This window comes from Gekko japonicus, unplaced genomic scaffold (assembly GCF_001447785.1).
Source record: "Gekko japonicus isolate JY-2015 unplaced genomic scaffold, Gekko_japonicus_V1.1 scaffold1255, whole genome shotgun sequence".
Taxonomy (NCBI): Eukaryota; Metazoa; Chordata; class Lepidosauria; order Squamata; family Gekkonidae; genus Gekko; species Gekko japonicus.
This window is the reverse complement of record NW_015173164.1, coordinates 331,211-348,884: the sequence shown is the minus strand read 5'-3', so window position 1 is coordinate 348,884 and position 17,674 is coordinate 331,211. Positions and strand designations below refer to the sequence as shown.

The 17,674-nt window shown below is 48.1% G+C and overlaps 1 protein-coding gene across 1 annotated transcript; it reads left to right on the top strand.

Moving 5' to 3' along the window:
• The first annotated feature begins 4,793 nt into the window (after positions 1-4,793).
• On the top strand, positions 4,794-17,217 carry LOC107119886 (keratin, type I cytoskeletal 14-like). The gene is made up of 8 exons (XM_015422501.1): positions 4,794-5,348; positions 9,382-9,464; positions 9,609-9,765; positions 12,028-12,189; positions 12,288-12,413; positions 15,441-15,661; positions 16,462-16,502; positions 16,945-17,217. The coding sequence occupies exons 1-8, from the start codon at positions 4,881-4,883 to the stop codon at positions 17,040-17,042; spliced, it is 1,356 nt and encodes a 451-aa protein (XP_015277987.1). The 5' UTR covers positions 4,794-4,880; the 3' UTR covers positions 17,043-17,217.
• The last annotated feature ends 457 nt before the right edge of the window (positions 17,218-17,674 follow it).

The following is a 17,674-nucleotide window of genomic DNA, read 5'->3' as shown; positions in this document are numbered from 1 at the left end:
GGCTCTATAGCATCATATCCTGCTGAGGTCCCTCCCCTCCTCAAACCCTTCCCTCTCCTCCCTAGGCTCCGCCCCCAAATTTCCAGGTATTTCCCAACCCAGAGCTGGCAACCCTGTCCAAGCGGACTGTATTTTATCATTCTCCTTGGACACCCTTCTGGATCAAAAGGCATGGCAGGAAAAAAAAATAGACAAACTGACCTTGTTCTCCAACCATCCCGGACAAATCATGTTTCGTCTGGGCAAAAGCCACCCACACTAGATTTGCACTGTGCTCTGGTTAGGAGCGTGGATTCTAATCTGGGAGACCCGGGTTTGAGTGCCCACCTCTCCACATGCAGTTGCTGGTGTGACCTTGGGTCAGTCACAAGTTCTCTCAGAGCTGTTCTCTCAAGAGCAGTCCTTGAAAGAGCTCTCTCAATCCCACCCTCCTCACAGGGTGTCTGTTGTGGGGAGTGGAAGGGAAGGGAGATTGTAAGCTGCTTTGAGAGTACTTTTGGTAGTGAAGGGCGGGGTATAAATCCACACAATTATTTCTTCTTCTTCTTCTTCTTCTTCTTCTTCTTCTTCTTCTTCTTCTTTTTCTTCTTCTTCTTCTTCTTCTTCTTCTTCTTCTTCTTCTTCTTCTCCCCCTCCCCTCCAGTGTCTCAGTCCCCAGGCAAGATGGCAAGCTGCATTCAGATGGGAGGGTCACATGCTGTGCCAGGCCTGTGCTACAAAGACCAAAAGAGAGCATCCTTTGAGGAAGTGTCTTAGTCATGGAAACAGTGTTCCATCACTATAATTCCTGCCCTTGTACATGAGAAACGCATACCAAACCAAAGTGGGGAGGAGCTGTTTCTCAGTGGTAGAGCATCAGCTTGGCACGCAGAAGACCCCAGGTTCAGTCCCCGGCAGGTCCAGTTAAAAGGAGCAGGTCGTAGGTGATGTGAAAGACATCGCTCTGACACCATGGAGAGCCACTGCCAGGCAGAGTAGACAGATCTGACCTTGATAGACAAATAGTCTGATTCAATAAAAAGGGAGTTTCGTATATGGAGGGGCCGTGGCTCAGTGACAGCACTTTCTGCACATGCAGAAGGGTCCAGGGGCAGCCCCCGGCATCTCCAGAGGAAAAGATCAGGTGGTGATTAAGACCTTTCCCTGAGACCTTGGAGAGCTGCTGCCAGTCAGAGTAGACAGTGCTGACTTTGACAGACAAGAGTCTGTCTCAGGAGAAAACAGTGGCCTGTATCCGAGAGGGCACCTCTGGGCATTTCCCCTGACTCCTTTCTCACTTTCATTGCATCATTTCTACCGTGCATGTTTGTGTTTTTTTTACTTCTAGCCCTTATTGTTGGACTGCCAGTTTTATCGCCTTGAGTTTTAGGCTACAACCTGTGTGGTCAGCTCAACTAATCGTTTTATAGCTTTCTTGATTTCCCCTTTTAAAAAATTGCTATGACTGGAATCTTTGCGGTAAGAGAGCATGGCATAAATATTGAAAATAGAAATAATTGGGCAGAGGGTGTTCCCTTCGCCACTAAATCAACATGGACAACGCCTCAGCTATCTGCTGCTGGGAACCTGGGATGAGCAGAAATGGGTCCTTACAACTGAGGTAAAAGTTTGCCTCCCCATTCAAATGTACCCCTTTCCAGAAAAAGAAAAAAGAAATCTTAAAAATGGAAAAATGCAGATTGTGGGGAAAAGCCGCTGAAAACAGACGGTGAACAGCACTGGGCAGCGGGTAATTAGTCTCCCCCCCCTTTTTTTTGTTGCCTTGAACCTCATGTTTTTCATCCTAAATATTTCCACAGGCTTCCAAGTAAGAGGATGAGCTTTCTTTCACTTGAACTCTCCCCGGGGCCTCTGTTTCGGCATCTTGCAAAATCCAGAAGGAAGTGAACAATGGAGGGGATTGGGTTGCAATGAAGCTGGGTGGAAATTCCTTGGAACCTGTAGCAGCAGTGGAGCAAACACAGACCAACCGAACCTTAAGAGCAGTGTGATGAGGGTTGACAGCCTCCAGGTGGGGCCTGGAGATCTCCTGGAATTACAGCTGGTCGACTACAGAGGTTGGTTCCCCCGGAGGAAATGGGCACTTTGGAGAGGGCACTCAATGGCATTGTACCTTGCTGAGGTCCTCCCCCTCCCCCTCCCCTACCCTTCTCAGGCTCCACCCCCAAATCTCTAGGGATTTCCCAACCTGGAGTTGGTAACCCTAGGCATGACAGTTTCGCCCGCTGCATTTCTGCTATTGGTGTTGTGGTAGGGTCAGAGCGACCCACATCTAACAGCCTGAATGGAACAGGCAAATCCAGAGTCAGTTACGCTTCCCCAGTCCAGCTCCTCCAGTGCTCCCTCTGAGCTGTGGAGTCTTGTGAGCAAAAATTCTACTTTGTGAGCCACTGGCATTAAAGTTGTGAGCGAGCGATTTGGCAGCTGCATAAATTAGTTTGCTCTGGAGCCATCCTTCCTGAGCGGAGACAAAAATGGGTGAGCCGGAGGCTAAAAAACTGTGAGCTAGCTCACACTAACTCAGCTTAGAGGGAACACTGGTGGCATCTACTGCAGCTCCAGCAGAAGTCCTTCCCTGCCCTTCTCCCAGATGTCCTCTAACTGGGAGCACTTTTTATATGCAAAACTTTAGCCCTGTTCGCAAGTTACACTGTGTTGGATTCTCTGGACTAGGTACTGCCAGGGAACCACGGAAAAATAGCAGAGCGCTCGAAGGCTTAAACGCAGTGAAGCTTGGGGCTTGGTGTGGCAGCAGACTTACAAAGTCACACAGAATCCGCAGTCAGTTCTAAAACTAAGAAGTAACAAAACTAAGAAATACATGGTTGAGAGTGCAGGTAAGAGACAGCTATAGATGGCCTATTCTAACTAAGTAGATGGTGTTGGATGCTGGACGCATGTCCAGCCTCCATGGCGCAAGATGGAGATCAAGCACCTTCTTCGTGCATGCGAGAAAGAAGAGAGAGTGAGAGAGACTTCAAAGGAAAGGATCAGATAGCAGAAAGGAAAGGATGCTCTGTGTGTCCTGACCTCTCTATCTGTCTAAACTCTTTGGTGCCATCTTCTCAAGTCTGAGACAGGAGACAGCACAAAGTCCTCTACTTCTAACACACTGAACACAGTGCACACTTGGTTATACATGCATCGAGTAATTCTCACGTTACATCCAATGCATCCAATGCATGTTCAGCTGAAGATGTGGTTGAAACCCCACATTTATCCAGGTACCAGTTCTTAGCTTCATTTGTAAAGTGAACACGCATTAGGTCTTTCTCACAACCAGGCAAATGCATTGGGGTTGCCAGTCCCCTGGCAGTTTTGCCATAGTCTCTGGTGATTCCTAAAGAGGCATGATGTCATTTCCAGGGCTTCCCCGGAAGTGACATCACGCTGTCACTAAAGGCTGCCCCCCATGTCCCTCCTTCTGGTTGCCAGTCTTGGCAACTCTGGTATGCATGCGCATGCCGGGCATACATGTGTTCACTGTAGTGAGTGAGCAGGGGTGCTTTCAATGATCTACTTGGTTTAAAAAAGCAGGAGATTGAATGTATAGGAGCAAATGTCAGTTTTCATATCACATGATGTACACACTTTTTAAATGATAAAAGTAACGTAGGAGCAGCTACTTCCACACAAGGACGACCATTTTGGTTTCGCTGTGTAACTTTGGAGCAAACACAGGACATTTCCATTCTGTGTTTGCTCGGAAGTTACACAGTGAAACCAAAATGGTCACCCTTGTGTGGAAGTAGCTGCTCCTACATTACTTTTATCATTACAGGAAATTTCCATTCTGTAATGACAAAAAACCCCTCCTGAGTGGACTGTAGCACCCATACTAGATTATGCGCATGCTTTGTAGTTGACCACGAAAATGCACTCTGTGCATGCTCAGATATATATCTTCTCTCCATGCATATATTTCAGTCCTGAGACAGAGGATGGAGAATCAGGGCTGATGCCATTTAAACCAGTCACAAAGTAAATCCAAGGAGGCTCTTAATGAGAAATTTGAAATGGCAGTTTGAGGGTTTACTAGGAAGGCTTCGGGGGGGGGGGTTGGAAAAGAAGCAGGTTTGCTTTTGTTGCAAAGTGTGCTGTGACACTGGAAAAAAATACATCATACCCCCCTAGGTCTAATGGGATTAATTGGCCTGTGATGGATTTTGCATACATTACAGACTTTATACCTGGGAACCAATTTTGTGGGAGAAATCGTGTCCAACTGGCATGTCTCTGCATGCACATACAATGAGAATTTGAAGATATTTAGCGAAGCACCTTCAAAGTGGGAATTTGCTAAAAGCAAAAAGGCCCCCTGAGCTTTCGATTTGGATCTCCCACCCACCAGAAACAGATCTGCAAGGAGTTTGGGTGCTTTGAGTCAAGGCGTTTGCATAACCCCTCCATGTGTTGTAATGACCCTCACACCCCTCCTCTGAGTCTTTAGGTTCTCAAGGTCCCTCTCTGTCCCAGGATACATATCCCATCAAGAAAAGGTGGCCATTGTCAATTATGCCCTTGAGCAACACCTCTTCTGTTTGTGAATCACGCCTCAGTGTTCACCTGGGAACAAAGAGAGAAACACAAAACCGCCCCGTTCGTGGGACAAGGTGTATCGGCCAGAAAGTGACAAATGCATGAATAGGCCCGGGGCAAAACAAATGACGATCCTGGAACTTGGCTTGGATGTTCATGATGATGAAAGCCCTGGAAAATGACTGGAAGAGAACAGATCTTTTTTGCTATAGCAACGCCCCCAGCCTGGAGGATAAAAAGAGCGTGGAAACAGACAGAGCCGTTAGTTTTCTACTTTGTTTGCTACGCTTTCTAGCTTACCGGGGAACTCTCTCTCGGGTGGTTCTCCATTTCCTGGCAAGATGACCACCACCATCAGGCAATACACCTCTTCCTCCTCCACGAAGGGGCCCATGAGTTTTGGCGGGGGCTCCTCCCGGCTTTCCTCCGTGCATCTCGGAGGGGGGTACCAAGCCCAGAGCATCCATGGTGGAGCTGGTGGCATCTCCTTATCTTCTTCCCGCTATGTCTCTGGGGTAGGCAGCTCCTTTGGTGGTGGTTATGGGGGCAGCTACTGCAGCAGCTTTGGTGGCGGCTTGGGGGGCAGCTTTGTCGTCGGTGGCGGGGAAGGCCTGCTGGCTGGGGGCGAGAAGGAGACCATGCAGAACCTGAACGACCGCCTGGCTAACTACCTGGACAAGGTGCGTGCCCTGGAAGAGTCCAACACTGAGCTGGAGGTGAAGATCAGAGAGTGGCACAAGAAACACGCACCTGGTCCAGACTGCGACTACAGCCTGTATTTCAGGACCATCGAAGACCTGAGGAGCAAGGTAAGCCTGAGTAGTGTCAAGAATGCCCAGTAAAAGGGGCAGTCTAGCGAACGGACAGTCAATAGATCAAGATGGGTGGCTGTGTTAGACTGTCTGCAGTGGTAGAAGAGAACAAGAGTCCATTCGCGCCTTAAGAACTAAAAAAATACGCTTTCGTGAGTCACTGCTCACTTCTTCAGTAAATAGCCATTGACAAAGATAGACAGCTGTCGCGGGGAAAGGCTAGAGAAGAACTGCATTTTCTAAAGCAAGGTAGTGAGTTAAGCTCCCCCAATCCCCATTTCCATAAGTGACTTTCATGAAATAGTTGTTTTAACTCATTTCTCCTAAGTAAGTCATGAAGGCATCTTAATGCAATGCTTTAAAAATAATTATGAAGATAACATCTGGGACTCTGCACGATAGACCTTGCTGTAATGGAACAAAAGATTTTAAAGGGAAGTTCCAGCACGGAATTGCCAAGTTGACTGTATTCCATTTGGACTTAATCAGGACTGTTGGGTTTCTTTCACACTATGTTTGTTAAATTAGCATAGGATCAGATAACATCAGCACCAGCCGCTGCTGTGAATAGGACTCTGTTGTGTTCACCCTTATCTTGTATTTCTTTGAATCTGTATTGAATTTTTTCTCTCTTTAGCAATGTGTATGGCTCCGCTCCCAGAGATAATAGAATAAAAATGAAATAGCATTTGGACATAGAGCTTTTTACAGAAGAAGACAGCTCCCTGCCCCAAAGAGCTTACAATCACTTTCAGACAGGCTTGTGAGCATGGGGAGTATAATGAAGGGGGAGAGGCTAGGTGTTAGAGGAGTATCCAAAATCCTAATATAACTCCTCCCCCCTTTTCTGAGATCTGTCTTGAAGAGCAAAAGATTCACTCAAGACTTTAGGCTATCAGAGCATGCAGTTTTAATAAGATGATCATCTGATGCAAGCCAGCAAGCAAGCAAGAGAGAGCAAGCTGGCATTCTGAATGAGATTCAAAGTTCTTTCACAGGATAAAACAGACAAAAGCTCAGGGTCTAGAATTCCAAAAGAAAGTTCACCAATTCCATCCTTAAACATAATTCACTTTTATCCTCCTTACAGAGTACATCTTGCATTCCTTCTAGGGAGAAAAGGAAAACATACCTTCGACACATATTTCATGGGAGATGGGGTGGAACAGACCCTTCACTGAGATAAGGTTGCTTAGTGATCGGCAGGTCAAATAACAGGTTTACAGTTAGGGGGTGGGGTAAGGGAGGAATATCCGAACCAACACAGGCTCACAATTCAGAAGTCATTATAAAAATAAAATCTTTTTGTGAAGGAGGGATGTGAACCAGTGCAGGAATGTACTCAGTCTTTGTGGGTAGCTGTGCTGGTATGGAGAAACTTCATCTTAAAAGATTGTGAAATACCTTTTCAATAAGGCCAATCCAAAAATCACAAAACCTTTCGTGTTTCCCACAACTCTTCATCAGGTCAGATGTTCAGTATAAAAGCACAGGGGCTTTGTTTCAGGTGAGGAGAAAGGCAAAAAAGAGCCAAGGATGCATTTGTTATGATAGTGACTGCGGAGAAAGATGCTGGCATATAGATGGTTAGGAAAGGATATGAGAGGCCCAGATTTAAGCCTCTCCTCATCCTTGAAACTCACTGGGGTGGGATTCCTTGGGGCAATTTTCTGTCTGCCTCTGCCTCACAGGGTTATTGGGAAGATTGAATTAGATGAGAATTAAAAAAAACATTAGAAGACCCCTGCAGGATCAGACTAGTTGTTCACCTAGTCAGCATTCTGTTTCACACAGCCACCAACCAGTTGCCCTGGAGGGCCAACGAAACAGAGAATGGAAGCCAAGGCCATTCCCTGACATTGCCTCATAGCCACTGGTATTCAGAGGCTTACTTTAAATTAGGAGGTTCTGTGTACACCAAACAAGATTACTAGATTATGTATCAGGACTTCCCCCTGGAACATAGTACTATTCTCACAAGGATGTCACTTTTGTGTGGGCCAACACATCTTCACACAATGAAATGGATGCACATGAGGGCAAAAGTTGTACAGAGCACATAGCAAATGTTTCCCAAAGAAGGCAATTTGTAGGAACAACATCCCATTTGAAGTGCCTGTACTTTAGGGGTCCCCAAGGTTGGTGATCCTGTGGGTACTTGGAATTTTGATAACAGTTAGTGGGCACCACCACAAAGTGGCTGCCACGGAGGAGGGGAAATCAGCCAACTACAAAATGGCTGCCATGGGAGCCGGGGCCAGTCACAGAATGTTGGAAGGTTCTAAGTGTCATCCTATGATGGAGACAGCTGTTTTCAAATAGGTGCTCTCTGAAGACAAAAGGTGAGGTCTCCTGGGTTCTTTTGATGTATGTCCTAATCCAGTCAGGCGGAGAAAAGCCCAGGCTACTTTGAGGCAGGGATGCTTTGCCCTGACCTGGATGGCCCAGGCTAGCCCGATCTCATCAGCTCTGGTCAGGGACAGATTAACCATGAAGCAGACTCAGCAGGTGCTTAGGGGCACCAGGGCCAAAGGGGGCATCACGAAGTTGGGGAAAGGGTGAAAAGCTTAGTTTGTACAGTATATTGTGTTATCACATGACTAAATGTTTGTTTTGCTGCAACCTGCTTTGTCTATCTGGTCAGACAGGTCAACAACTAAAATGGACGGGGTCAGTGTGGAAAGCAGGGGGGCACCAAGATGGGCCAGTGCTTAGGGCACCGGTGAGCCTTCATCCGCCCCTGGCTTTGGTCATGATTTGGATGGGAGACTACCAACAACACCCAGGGTCACTAAGCAGAGGCAGGCAATGGCAAGCCATCTTTGAATGGTTTTTTTTGCCCTGCTGAAAACCCTATGGGATGTTTGAGGAAGGATGTTTGAGGGAGGAAAGAACTGAGCGCCAAGCAACACATTGGCAGGCACCTTGGCACCCGTGGGCACCACATGAGGGACCGCTGCCTGAAGTGGGAAAGGGGACGCATCCTCCCAGTTAATAGCAGCTTGATCTACAGACGTAGGCAGCTGACCTTTCTTCATGGCACAGAGAGAAAAAAAGTTATCACTTGCTCACAACCACAGATCCTATTAAGGCACCAGAGCAGGAGTTGCATGAACAGGTCAGCAGTGGTCAGATGTATGCGTTTGTTGCACAGACAGGGGAAAGTGACAGATGGCAAAGGCGTGGAAGCGTTCCACACCCAGCATTCTTAGACGGACAAGGATTTGAATACAGAGCTCCCACAGACAAGTCAGCACTCAGATCACACGGACTACAAATACATTCAAGCCTCTTTGTAGGAATGATCCCCCTTCCTTGAAAGATCAGGTTGAATGCCAGAGGGCCACATATCTCTTTTGTGCATTTCACGAAGCTCAGGGTCAGTGTGAATATCAAGCAGCCATAGGTGGCTGTCTGTAGTGGTGGCCAGGAACTGTGGCAGACAGTTCTTTTGCTCCACTTCCAGGTGAAGCAGATGCACCTTGATGTACATGGGCACGTTTTCAGTAACAGCAGGGGAAGCAGCAGGGCCATTGGAAATGGCATCCCAAAGGGGTGGGGATGACTGTGGTTACCATACATGCTCAGAGAAGCTCTCAGGGTGGAGCCCAGCACTGAATGTTTGTTCCAGATCTTGGTGTTCCACAATGTTTGTTCCATGGCTTGGGAGTTTGTTCCATGTCTTGGGCTGCAATCACACACACTAAATAATCCACTTTCAGTGCACTTTCCAAATGGATTTTGCCAGTTCACACAGTAAAATCCAGTTGGAAAGTGTATTGAAAGTGCATTGAAAGGGGATTGAAGGTGGGTTATTTTGTGTGTGTGATCACAGCCTTGGTGTTCCATAATGCTCCACAACATTCCACAAAAGTTTGTTCTGTGTCCTAGTCTTTCGCAGTGCAGCCCTGGTTACTAAAAAAATACCGGGCTTGATGCCAGCTGCAACAAAACTCCACTCCAGTCTACATGCTTGCTCGTAAATGAGCTGCAAAACGGGTTGTTCATGCAAACCACAATTTTCTTGCAGATTCTGGCCGCCAACGTTCAGAACGCCAGCATCCTCTTGCAGATTGACAATGCTAAACTGACCGCTGATGACTTCCGCACCAAGTGAGTCCAGTTCTTAACCCCAGTTGGAAGATGGATCATATAGTCTTCCAAACCATCTCTGAATGAAAGTGGAATGATAGACATTATCCCGTTTAAATATCTTTCCCCCCCTTTCCCTGCGTCTCCTCCCCTTTGCGGATACAGGCATGAGACAGAGGCGGCGCTGCGCATGAGCGTGGAGGGAGACATCAATGGTCTGCGCAGAGTCTTGGATGAACTCACCCTGGCCAGGTCTGACCTGGAAATGCAGCTGGAGAACCTGCAGGAAGAGTTGGGTTACCTGAAGAAGAACCATGAGGAGGTGAGGGTGCCAGTCTGCCCGCACTGGAGAGGGATACAGGTTCTTAATATGGGGAGCCTAGGCTTAGAAGGAGGTCTATCCAACACACATTCGTTTGTCCCATTACCACATGCTGATCTTGGCTTATGAGGGCCAACGCTCCCTCCCTCTAAGCTGTGGAGTCTTGTGAGCAAAATTTCTACTTTGTGAGCTACTGGCATTAAAGTTGTGAGGGAGCGATTTGGCTACTGCATAAATTAGTTTGCTCTGGAGCCATCCTTCCTGAGCTAAGACAAAAAATGTGTGAGCTGGAGGCTAAAAAACTGTGAGGTAGCTCAAACTAACTCAACTTAGAGGGAACACTGCCCAGCATAGGCTCAGATTTGGACACAATGACACAACCTAGGAGTCTCTATGAAAAATGGCTGGAACTCAGACCTGTCAGGTTGCTGTGATCTAGGCCAGAGGTTTCCAATCTTTTTCGGATGGTCACCCACAAGTCCTCATTTACGTGAGGGTTTTTTTTTGGCTCCCTAGGCAAACTATGACCTTGACACTCATCTAGTTTGGCACTCTTTTTTCTGCATTGGCTAAGCAGGTGTTATTGAGAAACCAACAAACATCACACAAAGGGTGCAGCTGCCCCCACTAGGAAGCCCAAGCAATGCACAGCCTTCAAATGTGGAAGTTAGATGTTTCCAGCCTTTGACCCATCTCTCCTTCTCCATGACTCCCTCAAATTCCCTCTAAGATTTTCATTCACTCTAGGGACCATCAGGAGATATTTTACTTGATCAACATGTACATGCAATGAAGAAAGAGCACCAAGTAAACATGGAAGATCCTGTTTCCAGGGGCTGTTCTTAGTTTCCAAAATAACAAAAGAGAGCATTGGAAAGGGCAGGGGAGGCCATGAGGGAGGGCTGGCCTGTGAACCAGTTCCAGAAGCTTTGTGACCCACCTTTGGGTCCTGACCCACTGGTTGGGAAACTCTGATCAAGGCACTTACTGAACGTAAGACCGTAAGATTTGGGCTGAGCTCACACAAGCACATCAGGCACTTCATTTGTGTATAGTTTGTTACCTGCACAGCCAAGCTGGGACCGATCCCTTTGAAAAGCATTTGGGTTAGAAGATATAGGACAGGTCTGCTACTCATGTGGAAGTCCCTGGATTCCATACATAACACGTGGGTTGGATCAACCTATCCTCTTCCACTGGTGAAAAAAGGAACAGGTCCCTCGGACCACCCAGAATGCTACGCTGGGGCTCAAGGTGACTGCATGGACAAAAGCCATGTGTGGTGGGGGCTATAAGGAGGGGAATTCCACAAGTGAAAAAGCTGTACCCATGTGGATTGGATTAGATCTAGTCCAATGAAGGGTATTCCAAGTTGGGGAGCAGGCAGATAACCTGGTGGAGAAAGGGACGCATTTAACTATAAGCCTCAGAAGTAGATTGAAACAACTTCAGTGCAGCTAGATCAACGCATGTGGGAAGAAGATCCTTGGAGGTTGTTGTTGGTTTTCTGGGCTGTATGGCTGTGGTCTTGGCATTGTAGTCCCTGATGTTTCGCCAGCACCTGTGACTGGCATCCTCAGAGGTATAACACAGAAAGATGGAGTACTCTCTGTGTTAATGTGCCTTGGAGAATCCTTGAAGCCGTAGACTGTTGTAAGTCCAAATTCTAGCAGTGACCTGTTGACACTTATAACCCATCCTCCAGTAGTCCTCCAATTAATTTGATGGCTGTTGAGATAAAATGAATGGATCTAAGGTAAGAGCCAGTTTGGTGTAGTGGTTAGGAGCGCAGAATCTATTCTGGGCAAACCGGGTTTCATTCCCAACTCCTCCACAACAGGCAGCTGCCGGGTTGCCTTGGGTCAGCCACAAGTTCTTGCAGAGCTGTTCTCTTAGGAGCAGTTCTCTGAGAGCTCTCTCAGCCCCACCGACCTCACAGGGTATCTGTTATGGGAAGGGGAAGGGAAGGAGATTGTAAGCCACTCTGAGATTCCGAGTGAAGGGCGGGGTATAAATCCAAACTCTTCTTCTTCTAAATCATTTATGACCACAGCTATCTCACACTTTAAAAAAACCGAGAGATAGCTAAACAAAACCCTGCATGTTAAAAGACCCTTTCTTTAGGATTAAGCCTTCAGTGATCTAGATACTGAACAAAGACTGATCCCTTGGCTGTAAACTCTAAATTTTACAAAAGAACATTCCCAACTGATAATAACATTGATGATTCTAAAAACAAAACAAAACCTCCTTCCATCACAGGAAATGACTGTACTCCGATCCCAAATGGGTGGAGAAATCACTGTGGAAATGGATGCTGCTCCTGGAGTGGACCTGACCAAGATCCTGTCGGAGATGCGCGAGCAGTATGAGGCCTTGGCGGACAAGAACCGTAAAGATGCCGAGCAGTGGTTCTTCACCAAGGTGCGCCATTTCGGGGGATGACTGGATGTCCCATTAGAAAAAGATGCTTGCTGCTCTGTAATGTAGGTAACTGACATGTCTTCTCCCATTCCCTGCAGACCGAAGAGCTGAACCGAGAAGTTGCCACCCACACACAACAGCTCCAGTGCAGCAAGACGGAGATCACGGATCTGAGGCGCACCGTCCAAGGCCTGGAGATAGATCTTCAAGCTCAGCTCAGCATGGTAGGGGGCCATGACATTCTTCCCTCACCCTCCCCAGCCTCTAATTTAGAAGCAAGCTACACAATGTTACCCCTGGGATGGTTTACTGGAAGTCCAAAGAAGTTGTTCTTGAGTCTTTCAGCTACTGTATATTTCTAGTGCATTTTTGACGACACCTGTGGGTTTCCTGATAGGGTTGCCAAGTTAATTTTTGTTACCGGCAGGGGAGGATGGTGGAGGATGAAGCCCCTTCTTCACACATACCCAAGTCCTGGTCCAACTTGGGCACTGCACACACAAGAATTCAGAAGAACCCGTCACTCACGACTGATTGTTATGCAGGGTAGGAACCGCCAAACCCAGCCTGGGTACTCCACATTTGCCTGCCGCTACTGAGCATGGTTATGCTCTCGGCAAACACACTCAGTTCATGTGAGGCAAGGGTGACACTTTACAGCTGGACCCCCCAAAATGGTGTCTGTGTGGGCTCCGTGACGCCCACTGACACCATTCCTGGTGCTCACCAAATGTTTTTAGGGAGCAGGTGGGGCTTTTGTCCAGCAAGGCTTCTGATTGGCCACTGGAGATTTGATTGGCTGTACAGGTTTTTTAAAAATGTTACTTTGGCAGCAGCTAGTGCATGACTGAAAGTAAGCTGCAGCAGCAGCAGCCATTTTGTGGCTGGCTCCACCTCCTGCAGCCATTTTGTGGCTGTGCCCACCACATTGTGTCAGAATCCCAAAGGCTCAAAAAGGTTGGGGACCCCTGACCTACAGGCCTGAGCTAGGGTTGCCAAGTCGATCTTCTGCCGGAGTGGGGGGCTCCTGGCCGGCGTCTGGTGTGTGCGCGCGCTTTGTGCGCGCCGCATGCACGTCACCCGGAAGTGACATGACGATGGCAGGTATGCTGGGGGCGGGGCCATGGCCATATGAGGGAAAACATAGAGTGTTCCCTCGGATTGCCGTGGCCCCGCCCCCAGCGTGCCCGGCATGGTCACGTCACTTCCGGGTGATGCGCATGTCGGGGTGGAGTTCCCCCAGGGGCCCGATCCGGTGGCGGCGGGGAACGGGCCTTGGGGCGGGGTTTTCCCCGCTCCCCGGGGGGACTTGGGAAGCCTAGCCTGAGTGGTGCCTTGCAGTAACTGAGTGTGTTCTCAAGAGTGTAACCCAGAACAGCCACACACAGGGGTTCCATGGCCAAAGTATGGTAACTATTGCTGGAGGTGTTCCTTTTCCCTTCTCCAGTACCACGCAACATAGTTAGATGGGAAAGAGGGTCTTTGGGTCCCTGGATACATTCAGGATCAACACACTGGACTTCAGAATTAGTGCGTTTAAAAATTTCTCTGTGGGAATTCAGTGGCTGAGGAAGAGCCATAGCTCAGTTGTAGGCCACACATCTTGCATGTAAGGAGTTCCAGGTGCAACCCCAGCACATCTCTAGCTAAAGGGGCTCAGGTGCTGGAAGAGACTTCCTGAGACTCCACAGGGCTGATACCAGCAGAGCAGATGATAGGAAACTAGATGGAACCATGGCAGGCTCATATGTTCGTCCAATCTAGTTTGTGAAATAAAAAAAGCAGTAACAGTCTCTACTAATAAGAATAATATCGAAGCAGGGACAGACAAGGGCTATGCAACATCAGCTTCTATGATTGGCAGGCAGTAGGAATCGCTGGGATTGGCCAGGTTTAGTATCTACATAAGGGGAGCTTGGCCTTCAGAGTGGGACATGATTTCTTCAAGCTGCACTTCAGAGTCATTCTTCCAAGGAACTCAAGGACTCTGAACTGCAAAGTGCACCCTCCTGACTGTGGTTGCCAGCTTCCAGGTGGGGCCTGGATATCTCCTGGAACAGCAACTGATTCCAAGGCTTCTGAGATCAGTTCCCCTGGAGAAAATGGCAGCTCTGAAGGGTGGACTCTATGGAACTTTATTCGGCTGAGTTCCCTCCCCAGGCTCCACCCCCCCAAATCTCCAGGAATTTCCCAGCCTGAAGTTGGCAACCCTACTCAAGGGTTAAATTTGGGTGTGGTCAACCATGGGGAGGAAGTGAAGGAGAAGCCCAGCTGAAGGCCCTCTCTTCCTTGTGAGTAGTTGGAGGTATACTGAACAAGGTCCTGAGACAAACCTATTTCTGCATCCTTAATGCTAAGTCTGTGAGGTGGCTGAATTCACTGCAGGTCTTGAGATATCTTGTGTAATCCTTACTGCTGAGACCCCCAGGGTCACAAGGAAGAGCCAGCATGGTGTATTGGCCAGCATGTCACGGCAGGGTCTTGGGGACTGGAGTTATGGATGCCAGGTCTGGGTTGGAAAATACCTGGAGACTTTGGGGGTGGATCCAGGAGAGGGAGGGGCTTGTGGAGGGGAGGGGCCTCAGCATGGTGCAATGCCAGAGAGTCCACCCTTCAAAGCAGCCATTTTCCCCAAGGGAGCTGATGTCTGTCAGCTGGAGATCCGTTGCAAAACCGGGAGATCTGCAGGTCCCACCTGGAGGCTGGCAACCCTAACTGGAGTTCAAATCCTCACTTTGCCATGGAGGCTTACCAGGTGACATTGGGCCAGCCACTTGGACTCTTAGGCCATTTCTGCAGTAGTGAAATTCCCTGCATTGATGTCTTAAAAACTGTGCGTTGTGTGAAATTTTCCACAGCAGATTTTCCCTCACCAGGCGCAAAACTGAAGTTTTCTCTGTATTACTCTGAATTTTCGGAACTCGTTAAAACTGGGGATTCCAAAAAGGCAGGGTAAGGAGGAGAAAACTTTGGGTTTGTGCCTGGTGAGGAAAAATCTACTGCAGAAAATTTCACATAATGCACAGTTTTAAAAGCATCAATGTGGGGGACTTCCACTACTGTGGAAATGGTCTCGGCCTAACCCACCTCACAGGGTTGTAGTTGTGAGGATAAAACATAGGAAGGGAGAATGTTGTGAGCTTCTCGAGGTCTCCATTGAGGAGGAATCCAGCGTACAAAGGTCCAAACAGGGAGGTGTACAGCTCCCCTCCAGACACTGACTCAGTTCCTGTCCTACTCTCTTTCCCCAGAAAGCGGCCCTGGAAGGCACCCTGGCCGAGACAGAAGCCCGCTACGGCACCCAGCTTGCCCAGATCCAAGTGCTGATCACCAGCGTGGAGGAGCAGCTGGCGGAGCTGCGGTGTGACATGGAGCGCCAGAACCACGAGTACAAGATCCTCCTGGACGTCAAGACCCGCCTGGAGCAGGAGATCACCACCTACCGACGCCTGCTGGAGGGAGAGGATGCCCAGTGAGTAGGAGGGGGCTATGGTGTAGGTATAACCAGCCAAGTTGTGGAAGTCTGTGAGAGCAAAGAATTTGGCTTTCCTGAGTGCTCTGTTGGGAGGAAACCTCTAAATGGAACTTGTGAGTAGCTGTCCTGGTCCAACCATTGCACCCCGCCATTTCGAAATGACGTTAAGGATGGGCTGTTCCATTGGTAAACCGCTCCCGGCTATCACAGTTGCCTCAGCATCCAAATCCCTTGTGGCCCTGGCCTTGGATTGGAAGCCTGGCATGGTGTCGAAAGTTATGTTAAGCTGGCACCGAAGTCCCTGTGCCCAGTCCTACCCGCTCATTAGCTTATAGTACATTAGCTTATTAGCTTAGCTAAATAGTACAAATTATTATAGTGTTGGGCCAGAGAATGTAATGAACAGGTGGAGAACATGTTCCAGCATCCTGGGAAACTTTCCTGAGGCTTGACTTGGCTTTTTAAAAAATCATGATGCCACTAATAATGAATCAGACTCGGTGCTGTGTTCTTAGGTTGGATCTGATCAACTTTGCTGCTCATCAGTCTTGCCCAATTCTCTTCCATACTATAGCCCCCGTCTTCTCTGGCTTTTGTCCACAAGGTTCCCCCAATCTCTGATGAAGCCCTTTCAGTGATCAAAAGAGGATGCAGCAGAAGAGCTGTCAGGATCCTACCCAGTGTTTTATTCCCTACTACTCATTAATACCTTTGGCTACCATCTTTGCACCAGCTTCATCCCAAAGAAAAATATATGTTTTGTATTTATAATACAGACTTTTTTTCTTTTCTTATAGCATTTCTTCCCAGTACTCAGCGGCTTTGTGCAGCAGACAAGGTGGGCATTGGCTAGAGTTTTGTTCTGAATTTCACAAGGCTATAAGAAGATTTAATTTTAAAAACATCTCTTAGTTTTACTGGGGGTAGGGATATTAGAGTACCAATGCTGTTAAGAATCCTGAAGCATTTAAGATGTGCAATATGACAAGGTATATCTATCAACAGTAAGTTATTGATCTCTGGTAACATGCAGAGAAATTGGAAAATAAGGGAAGGGCAAGGAAGATGGTAGGGTGTCTGGAGAGCAAGCCTACAAGGAAAGGTCGAAGGAACTAGGATTGTTTTATAAAGGAGAAAGCATTATTTGGAATTCAGTCTTGTTTCCTTCTAAAAAGTATGCTAAGTTCTCCAGCTGGATGTCAAAAAAGGTAGACACTCGATAGCTTTTTCTGTTCGGCTTTTCTTAGACGGCACTTCCCCATTCCTCTCCCCCTTTGTAGGATCCACAACCACCCGCCAAGTCCGCACCATTGTTGAGGAGGTCCAAGATGGAAAGGTGATCTCGAGCCATGAGAAGTTCCATGTCTCTGGCCACTAAACCTGCAAGTACCAGCCTGCCTGTTCCAGGGGCCTTGGACGTGATGCGCTTTTCTCCCTTCGCGTGTGGTGCACCTTTGGTGTTCAGGCTGCTGCTTGCTTCCTCAGCATCCAGGCCCTGAGCTCTGTTTGTCCATTTCCACTAATCTCCAATAAAGCTTCTTCATTTCATGCATTCAAACCAGAGGTTTTCTGTTGTTTTTTTTAATGAGATGGTTTTGCGGCACTCTTTGCCCTACTATCTTTAGTTTTCCTGAAATGATAGGAATTTCCAGAATAGCCACATAATAACCAAAGAAGAGCCCTGCTAGATCAGACCAGTGGTCCATCTAGTCCAGCATCGTGTTGGAGGGCCAACAACAGGGCATAGAGGCCGAGGCCTTCCCCTGATAACAACATAAGAAGAGCTCTGCTGGATCAGACCAGTAGTCCATCTAGTCCAGCATCCTGTCTCACACAGGGGCCAACTGGTTCCTCTGGATGGCCAGCAACACGGCATAGATACTGAGGCCTTCCCCTTATAAGAACACCAGAAGAGCCCTGCTGGATCAGACCAGTGGTCCATCTAGTCCAGCATCCTACCTCACACAGTGGCTGACCAGTTCCTCTGGAGGGCCAACAGCAGGGCATAGA